Source organism: Nansenia antarctica (assembly GCF_963989245.1).
Source record: "Nansenia antarctica genome assembly, chromosome: 12".
Lineage (NCBI taxonomy): Eukaryota > Metazoa > Chordata > Actinopteri > Argentiniformes > Microstomatidae > Nansenia > Nansenia antarctica.
The window spans coordinates 16,009,117-16,023,955 of record NC_137682.1 but is presented as its reverse complement, the minus strand read 5'-3'; the positions used below and the strand labels follow the sequence as shown (position 1 = coordinate 16,023,955).

At 41.0% G+C, this 14,839-nt stretch overlaps 1 protein-coding gene across 2 annotated transcripts in view; it reads right to left on the bottom strand.

Moving 5' to 3' along the window:
* Positions 1-12,770: 12,770 nt before the first annotated feature.
* LOC308168452 (nuclear factor 1 B-type) overlaps positions 12,771-14,839 on the bottom strand; it is a 65,440-nt gene continuing 63,371 nt past the window's right edge. For both annotated transcript variants that reach the window (XM_080543047.1, XM_080543046.1), the window contains exon 12: positions 12,771-13,569. In XM_080543047.1, coding sequence (XP_080399173.1) covers positions 13,440-13,569 — 130 coding nt within the window. In that variant the 3' untranslated portion in view covers positions 12,771-13,439. The remainder of the gene's footprint in view (positions 13,570-14,839) is intronic.

Sequence of the window (14,839 nt, the reverse complement as noted above, 5' to 3'; positions counted from 1 at the left end):
GGTACAGTATATGAACGCAGGCCCCATGAGGGCATACCCCTTCTACATGCAATGGAGGAAGCATGGTGATAGCTGCTGAAGCATATCAGGCCTGGATTCGTCATGCCAGGCGATACTTTCCCCACTGCTTGGCCAGGGAGAACATTACCTGTGATGTCGATGAGGTCCTGTGGCCAGACAGGAACGAAAGGCAGGATGCAGCCTAATTTTCTTTTTCTTTACAGTATATGCAGAAGGCTTTTTTTTTTCTTCTTCTATTGTTTGTTCTGTATTTTACAAATCCAACTGTGTTTGCTGAGATGTGTACGGTATTTCAGAAAAGAAAAAAAAACATTCTATTCTTGTATGTGTGTGTTTTATATTTGAGTATGAAGATAAATATAATAATATAAAAAAACATAACAGTTTTTCTCAATTGCTTTTTTTAAACTCATTTTCTCAGTATAGATTAAAATGAAAAAATATGCTCTATGGCGAATACAGTAAACAGAATAGAAAACTGTGAGGAAAAAATATACAGAAATAGATTTTTTGTTTTTGTTTTTGTTTTACAGAAATAAGACAACTTAATACTGCATCTCGCTGCCATGCTAGCTGGGATTGGCCACAGCACCTCATCAACATCACAGACAATATCTTCCCTGGCATCAAGGGAAGAGGTGCCTTGAGTGTCATATCCAGCCCTGGATAGCACCCATATCAATATCATCACATGCTGCTTCCATTGCCTGCAGAAGACCATAGTGTAGTCCAGTACACTGGGGAACAAATGCTGTACTCTCTGTAGTGAACTGTCGTCAATCTTGTACTTACATCCACATTCATGTCTCAGCTTTGATTCTTTCAGAACATCTCTCAAAAGGCACAGTGTAAACCTGCCTCATGTGCACTTGGTGGACAGACTGACTCGCCAGATGTTGAAAATGGTGTTGTCCCTTATGATGCGGCTTTGAATCTTGAGTCTAATTGCATTATTTGCCCAAACCAAGTTGATTGTTGCTGTTTCCTGTGCCTCATTGCACATTCGAACCCTTCCACCATTATGTCTTTGCCTCACTGTCCTTTAGAAAAACCAAAAATATTGGTCAGTGTAGCCTAAAGAAGCTTTTGTTCTCCACAGACGCAAGCACGGACGTATGCACGCAAACACACACACACACACATACACACACACACACACACACGCACACACACACACACACACACACACACACACACACACACACACACTCACACTGCAATGAAATGGAATACCTAGATGGGGAGTTTTTAAAGGGATGACATACACTACAGAGAAAAAATGAAATGTAGAACTGTACTGTATTTAGGACATAAAAGAAAGACAACTTGTCAGTCTTTTCATACCGACTTGTAAAGTGTTTTGTGCAGAATTGATGAGAAACCACAGAGACCCCCAGGGCAGAGAGACACAAACCACAGGCACTCTCGTCCTGACACAGTGACACACTTTGTGGTTACAGATGTTTTTATTCAGGAAAAGCACTCTGGCACTTAATAAAGCATATAATCAGACATCATGTAATTGTAATTCAATGAAATGCAGTGCCCTCCTTAAGTGTTGGAAAGACGAAGTATTTGGTCTTCTTTTAGCTCTATTACAGTTTTTGTTTTCAGATTGGATTCACCATTTAGAAAGTATAACACTTTTTAATACATACTCTATTTTAGGGCTCCAAAAGTATTGGAAAAAAAATCAATCTGAAGACCAGTCAAGAACTCTCCTGCTTTTTGGCCCTGAAAAACTCCCTAGTTGCTATGGCAGTATGTTTCGGTCATTGTATGATGAAGCGCCATCCAATGAATTTGGAGGCATTCGTTTGTACTCAAGCAGACAATATGTTTCCGTCCACTTCAGAATACATTCTGTAAACCAGCTATTTTCCCTTCTTGTTTTTAGTTTTTTTTCCTAGCACCAGGGGTAGTGGTGGTTCCTAGCTACAGGGGTAGTGGTGGTCTAGTGGATAGTGAGTTGGACTTGGGATCAGAAGGTTGTGAGTTCAAATCCCGCCTGAAGCCACACCACTACTAGTGTGCCCTTGGGTAAGGCACTTAGCCCTCAGTTACTCCAGGGGGAATGTCCCTGTAATTCGTAATTGTAAGTCGCTTTGGATAAAAGCGTCTGCTAAATGGCAACATTAATTAATTAAAATTAGGGGAGCCCCCCCTCCCAAATTTCGTTGTATGGTACCTGTACTATATAAATGACAATAAAGACCATTAATTCATTCATTCATTCATGATGATCAATTAAGACGGGTTAGCCAGTTCCTATGGCAGCTACACATGACCAAATCATACCACCCACGCCACCATGTTTCACAGATGAGGTGGTACAATATGGTGTAAATCTTGGGCAGATCCTTTTTTCTTCAAAATGTCCCCTTGCACTCACTCTGGTAAACTGCAGGCTTTTTAGACTTTGTTTTATTGCCAACTGTAACCTGACCATCCTTTTTGAGGACAACTAGTGTAGTGGTTTGCACCTTGCAGTGAAGCCACTGTAGTCAAGCTGGTGACGTATTCTGCAGATGATAGTCTCTGATACATTCACGCCTACCTCCTGGATGAATGAATGAATGAATGGTCTTTATTGTCATTGCTATAGTACAGGTACCAAACAACGAAATTTGGGAGGGGGGGGGGCTCCCCTGGTGCTAGAAAAGAAAAAAAAACTAAAAAAGAACAAGAAGGGAAAGGAGCTGGTTTACATAAATAAAGGCTATGTACACTATCCACTATACTATACTGTACAGATAAAACGACTAGGGTTGTCATATTGCACATAGTGTTATTGCACATTCATTTAAAGTGTCGCAGTTTGCAGGCTTGGAGAGTGTTCCTGATCTGTGGGACAGTTATTTGTTTGTTATTTCTTTTCTTAATTCTGAGCATTCTTCGGTCATCCACTGTAGAAATCAAGTAAGTAATTGATAAACACATAGATACAGTACTGTATGTCACCATCAACACATTACACTAATATTCAGCTACAGTACAAAGTTATCATCTGTCATCCATGTTGGTGCTCCAGCATAAGGAGAAGGCATTGGGTTCTCCTTCCTCCTCGTGCCTACACCTGCATGCAATTTGACTGGACATGAGTGGAGAGGGAGAGGGAAGGGGTCTTGGTTAACATATTTAATCCCAATGTAATTTGGGAGGGTGAAAGCAGCATGTCATGAGTAACAAAAGGGGGTTTTGTGGTCGTTTGAAAGGCTTTCATGACAGCTGGGTAACAGTTCTTCTTTTTTGGTTATCATCTTGACAAGCTACAATGATAAGGTGGACAGACTGTGCATAGCTGAAATATTTCCTCGACTGAAGATGATTGTTTGATAAACCGGCGAAATCCTCTTCGTTTCTCATCCAGAAACATTGAACTACTACAATTTCTTACATGGTTGGTTTGTGTAGCATCCTTTCTCACTGTAACATGTTTGTATGTGGGCTGTAGCCAACCACGGGGTCAAGTTTGAGCAGAATATAGCTTCAAAGTGCAGGGGGGGAGAGGCGAAGTGAAACACGTAGTTTGGGCTCTGAGTGTGTTCTCGGCAGCTCCTCTCTCATATTTCAGCTAGACGGTGCACACTGGGACCCAGGAATGCATCGAGGTCCATAAATCAGGGCCTTGATAGGAACTTGGCCGTAACCACAGCATTGCAGAGCTATGTGATGTAGAGTACAGTAAAGATGTTTTAAGGTGAACATTACCACCGTGAATGGGAAGGAACAGGGGTGGCTGGGTGGGGGGGGTTCTCCAACAAGGAAGAGTTTGTAACAGGCAGAGGAGTGAACACCTCACCTCTGCAGATCTCACACTTTTACATTCCTTCATTTGCAAATCACTTTGATCATATAAAGAATTACAGGCCTCTTTTGTTGCGCCGGCCCTAACTTTCATTTTTTGTGAATTTTCATGTGACAAATATATTTAATGTATATTTCATTTCATTTCAAGACATGTGAAGTTGGCAAGTCGGCAACCGACCAAATGTTGCCCCACTAACTAGGTAGTAGTGGGGATAACTCACCGAATCCATTGGATAGCAATATTTTGGCTTGACTAGTGAGTGTGTCATTGATTTTCAACAACGTTGTAATTTATTTACATTTTTCAGAATAAAAGTCTGAACATTTGGTCGGTTGCCGACTTGTTCCCACTTTCACCAGCTACTGTCACATATACAGTACATCTATAACTATAACCAGGTCCACATGTATACAGTACATCTATAACTATAACCAGGTCCATATGTATACAGTACATCTATAACTATAACCAGGTCCACATGTATACAGTACATCTATAACTATAACCAGGTCCACATGTATACAGTACATCTATAACTATAACCAGGTCCACATGTATACTGTACATCTATAACTATAACCAGGTCCACATGTATACAGTACATCTATAACTATAACCAGGTCCACATGTATACAGTACATCTATAACTATAACCAGGTCCACGTGTATACAGTACATCTATAACTATAACCAGGTCCACGTGTATACAGTACATCTATAACTATAACCAGGTCCACATGTATACAGTACAACTATAACTATAACCAGGTCCACATGTATACAGTAGTGAACGACTGAATCAAAGCGCCCCCTGCTGTATCAATGTGTCGTGTCACAGAGGAACATTGTGTGAAAAAGGCCTGTGTGTGAGTGTGTGCGTGCGTGTGTGAGTGTGTGTGTGTGTGTGTGTGTGTGTGTGTGTGTGTGTTTCTTGTGACTGTCCTGGAGAGAGGAGTGAGAGTTAATGAAAAAGCCAGCCGGTGCTCTGTGCCAGGTTTGTTTGTCACATCTCCCCTGTCTGCGCCTTATGCAAATGGGAAGGGGGCTGGGAAAGAGGCTCCATGGGAAACTGGTGGAGCTAATCCAGCATGTTGAACAGGGGAGGAGAAGAGGACTTTTTCATAAATGCAACCCCCCCCTTCCATCAACCCCCCCCGTCACACACTCCAAGACACACACACACACACACACACACACACACACACAAACGTGCGGGCATACAAGCACGCCCACCACCCCACTCCTCCTTCTGTAGACATGAACATGGTGTTTTGTCTTTGTAAGGATGCACCCTCACACACACACACACACACACACACACACACACACACACACAGGCTGAACACCTGTCTCTTCTCCAACATCCCAAAAGGCATAATATGTGAGTAGGTCCCACGGTTGAAAGAACTAATCGAATAGGGGTCGATACATGGAGATACATTGGAGAGACCGCCCTCAGGGTTTTGGTCGAGGATGTTCAAAAATAAATAAACACTAATAACAGCTGTTGATCATGAAGTGTATGAAGGGAATGAAGTGTGCTGAGAATCTCAGACTGTTCCTAGAAAGTCCTCTTTCATTCCCCCCCCCAAAAAAAACCCATTGGGTTGTCGACCAGCTTATCCGGTACTGACCTGCATCTATTATTCAAAGGCCTATTACTTTGACATGTTCTGTACTGTATTTTGAGAGTCCTTTCACCTTTCTAACCACCGTAAATCTCAAACTCTTTCACCTTGATACCAGTTCTTCAACTTCTACAAAATAATCCATTGCAATAATTTCTTTTTTTATCAAAAGTATCAGCAATTTGAATTTGTGCTGTAGTCGATCACCTTATCTGTGTAAAAGATTACAGACGAAAGATATCATTTCAACATTTTCCTTTGATGTTGCTGCACACCCACAATACTTGACCTGTCAGAGAGGGTGAGTGACGGGCTTCTCTGAAAGGAAGTTGGCCTGAATCCAAGGTCCCGGTCCAGCCCCAGGACTCGCAGGTTTGTGTGAGAGTTAGGTCTACTGAGAGTACGCGCTGTTCCTGCCCCGGCTGAAAGAACCCTGTTTCCCCCCTTCTTTCCTCCACCATGCTGTTGGTTACCAAGGGCAGCACCTCATGTTTCACGAGGCGAACCACAGGGCAGAACCCTCCACAGGAGGAACGCCGGGAGGAGAGTCGGGAAGAGGAAAAAACAAAGACAATCAACAAATCCCCTTTACTTTGGCCTGCGAAACCTAATAGGACCAAACGGTCCATCTACTTAGCTTCATGAAATCACTGACAGCAGGCCTTGATAAAAAAGAATGGAAAATATGTCCAATACAAGACTAGCCAAAACCTTACGGACTGCTGCCCTCTATTGAAGCCAGATGTTGACTTAACTGGCCAATTTTGATAATGATTACCATTATACATTGGGTAATTTTATATCAGTTCAGTCCAACGTTGGTCTTCTTTTATAGCCAAATGAACTCTGTGTTGTGCCCAAGGCCAGGTGTGTGTTTCACCTTGATTATAACAATGGCATGTGTGTCCACGCAGCATCCGACCACGCGTCACGGGGACCGAAAACAATTTTTTGTTTGTGGTGGCTAATCTTGTGGACACAGCACTAGGGGGTTTGGTGATGGCTGGATGTCCAGCCGTGCTTTGAGCTTGTCACATGGGCTATAATAGAAGTTAATTGGGGAGTATTAGCCTGCTTTTTGTCTTATGCAACATCCTGAATCCTTTTAGGCCTGTGTGAGGGATTACCAGTTCAATACTGGCTGTGACAGTGACCCATATGGGAAGTTACCTCATTTGATCCTCTGCAGTCAACTCTCAATATGATTCAAGTGGTATCTTTCCCATTTGTCTGGGGGCTACACAACAGTTGGTATGGGATGTGGACTTCGTAGGTTCGGAAAATGTCAGACAGAACTTGGATTTTGGAGTGAGTGGAGAGCAACTCACTTCAACAACGGTCTCAATTCCGTTTAAACTGGGTGTTGAGACCCATGTATTAATATAAGCCCAAAGCTACTACTATTAGTCTGCCTCCAAAGCATACATGTTTCATCCTTTTATAAGCTCTCAGTGCCCTCCTCTCATCTTGTAATCATTCAGAATTTTCATTGAAGTCATTTGTCCAGTCCATAATCATATCACACACGCAGAGATGAGGATGTCCGAGGGTCGTCTAGGTATGCTTCCTCATTCATCGCTTCATCGTGACCACTTTCTTAATACCAGGTGGTTAATCATTTATGATGATGAGATCACTGACTCATGAAACATTGACACAGAGGAAGCGTGTTGTCCTGAGAAGTGTTCTGGCCACAAAGAAGACACAAAATACAAGAGTATATATTTTTTTGTAGCATAGCTCATTTTATTGTTTAAACAGTTTTGCATAGGAAATATATCCACTTCCAGTAATTGACTGCAGTAAAAACAGCTGCTAGCAGTATAGGCTGGATATAACAGTAACAATCACAAAAAAGTTGAGCCTTTATTTACACTGATTTTAATCTTGTGGCAATTTTAGCCCCTGCACCAAATGTAACCAGCTCGAAGGCATCGCCTACTGCTTACGTTTCTAAATCAATAAAAAGAAGGGATAACAAGGCCTTCGCTATACAGTTCTCAATGGATACCTGTGGTTCCTAGACTGTAAACAAAAAGATATAAACAAAGGTTTCAAATGTCCTCTAAAACATACATTCAGATACATACATACTGTAGACCTTTGCACACGCCTGCAGTGTTACTACAATCACTACTGGAAACTGTTTACATATTGTTTTGTTGGTGTTGTTGTTGTTGTTTTTTAAAATTTACCTTGCAGTGTTTTGCCATAGTAATGTGTGCGCAGAGGGAGTAAAAGTGCCACAAGACCCAAAAGAAATCAACCCTGTTGAGAAGTTGGCGAGCGTTCTTTTAAAGATGACATTGTTTTGTTTACTAAGGTTGTACTAAATGTAGCATTGACAATCCAAAGAAACACACTGCCCAAAACACACATTTTTCTCTCGATGAGCAAAGCATGAGATGGGCACACTCAGATGACGAAGAGATTCAAATGAATGAAGCAAAAAAATCTTCTTAGGAACACACATCTCAAATCAAACACTCTTAGGAAGACACATCTCAAATCAAACAAATCAAACAAAACAACAATAAACATATAAAGACGAGATTCGGGAGAAAGTGCCTCTCACATTCTGTTTTGTTGTTGAAGTTGTTGTTTTTTTTCTGTGTCAGAAACAAAAGATGATGACATTATTTACAATGGACACTCCACTGAGACTGTGAGCTTGAGCAGGCACTGCATTAATATCTTTTATTTGTCTCATTTTCGTGAATAATAATAATACATAATATGCTGGTTTTTATGTTCCTGTTTACAACAACCTGATGTTAATCAATACATGGAACATGTGTATTGCTCGGGTAAAAAACACACCTCCTGAAAGCGCTTTTCAGCGTGTCCATCCATCTGTCCTCTTAGTCCCTACAGAGCTCTAAACATTCAGTCAAAAGAACTACACAGTTATTGCATGAATGTCACGGGTCCTCCTTGCATAAGGAACAATTGTATGGTTCTTGATGGACACAACAATCATTACTGAATAATACTCATCTCTACCAGGTCTGTCTTGTCAATATACCGTATGTAACTCTGAGAAAAAAACTCTTCACCCGATAACATACTTTTTGTAGATGTTCCAATTAAACTAGCCCTTTGAAAACAAGGATGATCTCGTAAGAAGTATGCAACGCAAAACATGGTGGAACCTGACAATACCCCCTGTTCTCTCTACGAAAGATCCACCATGACATGGTGGTTCACTAATTCAAAGGCTTGGAGGCTAAACGTTTTTGTTTCGAATGTCTACGAGTGCTTGAAGACTCAACCCAGCCTGCATCAGCAATGTCTATGATGTCTATGCAAGACATCGCTTAACACCACCACTGCCTTCACACACTGGACTCCTATTCTGAAAACTGGAAGCATCTACCTGGTGATTCCAAAGTACCAAAAAACATTCTTCAATAAATTTTAAATATGAACTGAAAGGGTATGTTTATATCCTACTCCATGAATTGAAATACTGAAATGTGGGTTTGAGTCAATTGAGCTTTTGTCTCAATGACAAAACTAACAACACTGTGGAAAGTGCAAAAACTGTGATGCGTGGAGGCCACTGTGGAGCCAAGAGGGGACTCAGCCTTGCAGAGCTGGATGACCCCTGACCCCCCCAGACCCAAGAGCTACACTGTTGTCTGGATGTTATCATGTCTGATCCATATCAGATTCATCAAAACATTGTCAAAATAGTAGCGCAAAACAGTAGCGGGGAAACTTCTAACATTGTTGCGTCAGCCTGCAATTATGCCTTTTTATAAGCTGGGCTCCATGGGGAGGACTTTAGTACAATAAAGAAAAAACATACTTTTCTTTCCACAGTAGAAGAATCTGTGATGTCACTGAAGACATTACCCTGGTATTCACTGATGACAGGCTCAAATCAGGGGCCTTAACTGTAAAGTGACATGGATATCCCCTACCTTCCACTAGAACACAATCAAACCTCTTTCAAACATCAATTCTTTCTCATTTTGAAAACTACAAAATCACATCACACTCTCTATGGCCACACTAACAAAAACAACAATTAAAATATTCATGAAATGTTTCCAAAATGGAAGTTTATAAGCGCTAAACATAAACACACTAATAAAAAAAAAACTTCATAATTTTTTTAACATTTACGGTTCTGTATAGGATACTTCCCCCTTAATTTTACATACAGGAATATGGATAATTTATCACATACGTGATTCTAAGAATTGGGGAAATCTGGAGAGTTGTAACTCAAGTCCAGTCTCCGCAACAACGTTTTGCGCATTTTTCTTCTTAAAATGGAATTGACTTATATTCCTCAGCAAGTTTGAAAGATCTACAAACAAGGGTGTCAAAGAAAAAAATCTTTAAAAAGTTTACAGTGTACAAACTCCTGTCTAAAAGGCAGGCTTTTCAATAGAAAGACCCTCATCTTCTCTCATTGTGTAGTGTCAGAGTCATTCTCTCTCTCCCATACATTCTCTTACGTGCACACACACACACACACACACACACACACACACACACACACACACACACACACACACACACACATACATACACACACACATAGGCAAGCTAGCACAGAAGCATGCACACTCGCACAGAAGCACACACACACGCTCGCATGCACATACACACTCACACACACTGCTCAGAGTTGCCAAAGCAGATTTTAACCCCAAGGACTACTGCTATCTTTGCCACCATGGTATTCTCCTTTATACAGCATACAGTCAACAACCCTGACACATTTTCATCACTCTCTGGGACAATGCACTTCAGTGGGGTCTCACATGGCCAGAGGCTGCAAAGCACTTGTGTTTCTCTAAAAGAATAACAGTGCACATAGAACGGGGTGGCTTAGTTTTGTGTGTTTTTTCTTCTTTTTTCTTAGAATCAAAATGAGCATCTTGATGAAGGAGAGATGAAGCTTGACTTGAGTTTTTATATACTTTCTGGCTTCTCACAGAGAGCTGGATGGTACCTTTTGTTCTAATTTAGTGGGTATGAAATTTCACGATTGAATAGATCGAGTAGAGTGCAAAAGGTGTCAAAACAGTATCACAGACAGTGTCTGTTTCCATTAGAAAAGTATGTTGTCCTTTTACAACATGGGAGGGTAATGATTAGAATAGGTAATGCCCTGGAGTACGCCTGAGATTAGAGTTTTGTCCGTAAAATATACGTGCTGGGGACGACGACGATTGCCTATGTGCTGTGTAAGTGCTATACTTTAGTTCTACTGTGTTCTCACGTTATTCCTGGCCTCCAGAGTACAAGTAGCAGATATCCTTATTCTGTAGTCCGTAGCTCATTACATGATATAGAATACAAGCCTCCTTACCAACACAACTCACTCCAAAGGGCAGTGATATCTAGTGTTTACAGATGTAGTGCATATATCTACTACTTAAAGGATACTTTCTAAAGACTTGCCAGGCCTAGCCTCAAGCTGATTTTGACCAGTCCCACAAGTAATCATGGGTTTGTGATTGTAGTGCGTATATCAGGTCACTTTATCAATGTTTTAAGGCATCTACTTGGGAATTGCATACAGCAACTGGCACAGTATGAAGGGCGAATGCTGGTAGTTTCCTGCATGCAGCAGATGAACGAAGCGATGACATCTCACAACTGCAGTTAGATTTCATTTTGCAATTGCAAAAGTCTGCTGCATGACATTTCTATGTCTGATTATTAAGGTGAACATTTCTTCTCCTAAAAAGGATTTCTACTAATGATTGTCACACTCAAGTCAAGCCCTCTCTCCTGTGAATTATGTCACATAGTCTAGCACCCCAGGTGGGAAGTTTAAAGTAAGAGTCCGGTTGTCACAGTAGACAGATCAGTGACTTTGCAGCCATACAAGACCATGGATGCATTGTTTACAGACAAACTGTAAGTATAGAAAAATACCCCCTCCAGCCCCCACCATGAATGAAAAATACACTGAAACATGTCTCTCCATCTCTCAGTACACACAAAAAAGACCTTGTCATACACTGCATAGAAAGCAGTCCCCACTTTGGTCAATTAAAAAAGAAAAACAACAACAACAACATCATCAACAACAACAACAACAACAGCAACAACAACAACGATATCAACTAAATAAATGCATTACGATATTGTCTATTTCCGAACTAGCCTCTAATAATTGACGTATCTATAAGCACTACCTACATAGGCAAAACTTGGTATTGCATAATTTCATAAATCTGAATTCCTCCCTCCTCGATAGTAACTGGAAGATGAAAAAAAACAAAAACAACAAAAATAATAAAAACAAAAAATGAAAGGTTATTAGAAAAACCACCAAAATACTGAAGAAAATAATGCTGGTTGATTACAAACTTTAGAACGGCGACAATACACAGCCTTGATATGCAATGTAACTGTGAGATAAAGTAGTAAATGAAGTTAAAAATCAACAATGTCACAATTTCATTCAGAGTACAAAACAATTCTTATCATAAAAAGTTATTTTTTTCTATAATGGTAATAAATGCAGCAAAAACAAGTGTAGTGATGTCTCTATATTCAAAGGCAAGGCACGTAATGTGGACTACATGTCATCGTGCAAATTAAGAGAGATTGGAGAGATTTAGTTATATAAATATATCTGGACTGGATAGGCAATGGCTGTGGACCTGCCGTGCACAATTCTCGATTTCAGGGACTGCCACCACTACTGGGACCTGTGATTTGAGTGTTCAAGAAGCAAAAGTGCAACCTCTGCTGCACCTTGGAGATTCACGTTGCACCAAGTGTATATTTTAGACATACCCATATGTTTTCTTGAATGACTTCAACAGCCTGCATTCCTTTTTTTGTTCTTGTAAACATGAGCTTATTAAGCTGATGGCCAAATGCATATGCTCTTGATTTTTTTTTGAACACATAATTGCCATTTTTATACACTAAGTGTGTTTAGTGTTTTGTTTGTTATTTTTTCATAATAAATAAAAAGCTCCCCATAAGGATGAGTAGGGCTCGATAGAAGTGCTGGTTTGTTCAGTTCTGCACGGGTAGCTCAATGCTAACCCTTATCACATATCTGCTTTTCAGGCTTGATTTTTTTTTTTTTTACATATCTAGACATGGAAATGCAACTGAAATAAATTCAAATGTTTTTTTTAAACATTTTACGTTTACTTATAAAAACACTTAATATTTATCCCCCTTCCTTTAGAGTCTTAGGGCTGACAGACTGATAGCTTCCCTTCAAAAATTAAATTGCACTTGCCTCTTTCGAGATATTTTATTTTTTGTCTTTTTAATAATTTTTTCAAGGAGATACGAATTCTTTAAAAAAGGGGGTAAAATCTCTAACCTAAAAATATAGTGTTTTCAAGAGTTCACAACTCTTACTGTAGGTGTAAATGCTAACTTTTAAGTCAATAGCAGTACACGATCAACAGGATAACAAGTTTCGGAAACAAAAATGAGTATCACAGTAAACTGAAATCGAAGGGGGGAAAAACGCTCTGCATTCACAATTTGTTCCTATGGTTACACAGTGAATCGTTTGACATGTGAGCCTCTTTTCAAGAAGGTAAAGGTCAGAGTTAGAGAGAGCTTACAGTCTGGGACATCCATCAGCCAGCCATTGTGTGTGCAGACCACTTCACCTGCTTGTAAACCAAGTTTAGAAACTCCCAACATCAGAATGAAAAGGATTACCACATAGACTAGAGTGTCATGCAAAAAAACATTAAGGCATCTAACGTTTTGTACAGGAAGGGATACATCACAGTATTTGAATGGAGGCTCTTCTCACACAACGACTGACTGGCGTAGGACGAGGGATACAGCAGACCTGAATGGTTTGTTGGAAACCCACTCGAGTCTTCTTGGCCAGTGTCCCTCGGGATTTGGGCTTGGTGGAAAGGGCAGGGGAGGGGAGGACGAGGGACAAACACGATTGTTTTAAGTGCTGCTTGCTGGTTTAGTCCCCGGTGCCGACTTTTCTAGCCACGGGGGGGGTCGGCCCTTCAGTTGCCTGTCTCGGCGTGGAGGAGGGGTTCACCAATGATGTTTATGCTGTAGTTCTGGACATTTGTTGGCAGAATCGGAGTCCCGTTCGACACTTGGAATGGAACTAAGCTCGCCCAGGTACCAGGACTGTGGAAACATGAGAGAGAGAGAGAGAGAGAGAGAGAGAGAGAGAGAGAGAGAGAGAGAGAGAGAGAGAGAGAGAGAGAGAGAGAGAGAGAGAGAGAGAGAGAGAGAGAGAAATGTTTTGAGTCACCTGCATTGAGCATCAGTAGCTTTTGGAAACTGTCTATCACAAAGTTTTGAAAAACACTGCTGTCACTGAGTCCTGACATTTTCATAAGTAATATATTTCAATAAAACCTGGTACAGTTAATTAATCACCCATTTTTCCGCAAGACAAAAACAGAAAAGCATGGAAATCCCGAAAAATGTGGTGTTACCACAGATGGCCCTCAATTCTCCCTTATGATAGTTATCTAGTCAGTTAGTCTATGGTAATGACACACACACACACACACACACTCACACACAGATACACACTCACACACACTCACACACACACACACACACACACACACACACACACACACACACACACACACACACACACACACACACACAGGCAGACAAAGCTGTTCTCATGTGACACGGTGATTCCTCTGTGAAGGATCACACCTAATTTGATATTGACAGACACTCTCCGGTCTTGATCAATGGTGGTACAGAAGAGGCTTGGGGGTCTACACAAAGCTGTCCCATCCCTATTCATCACACGTAAATAGAAAACAACACAGCGATTGTTTGTCCGAGGCCGTTGCGCAAACCGAAAATGCAAGCTGGAACAAACAGTGTGTTGTTCTCATGGGGCTCCATGATACGTACATGTCGAATAATTAATGCCCCCCCCCCCCACCACCCTAAGCCCTGCTAAGTCTGAAATACCTGTCTTGCACAATCGCTACATTCTGTTTGCAGATTATAAGAAATGCTCTATCAACAGGGCCCTAAGATAGACAAGCTGCTCTTTCTATGGGAGGGAGATGATGGCAGTTGGGATGTATAGACAGCTGACTATGAGACTATATATACCAGGTGCTCAAATCCATCTAACCGGCGATGTGGTAATTCTGAGTGTATTTTGTTGACATGCTCTGGCGTTAGTTTGTAAACAAAGACGCTGCATAAACATTGCTGTTGAGGGCTTCCACTGAATTCCAGCTTAAGTACTGTGACACTGTGCAACTTAATTCCCATTCAATCTCTCTGATTGCAGGTGAATGGCCTCCAGAAGAGAGAGGGGAGAAGAGAGGGGGTCTTGTTTTCAGTGAGAAGGATATGAAGAGCAGGAGAGTGGAGAGGAGAGGAGAGGAGAGTGGACTGTCTGTGTGAAACACTA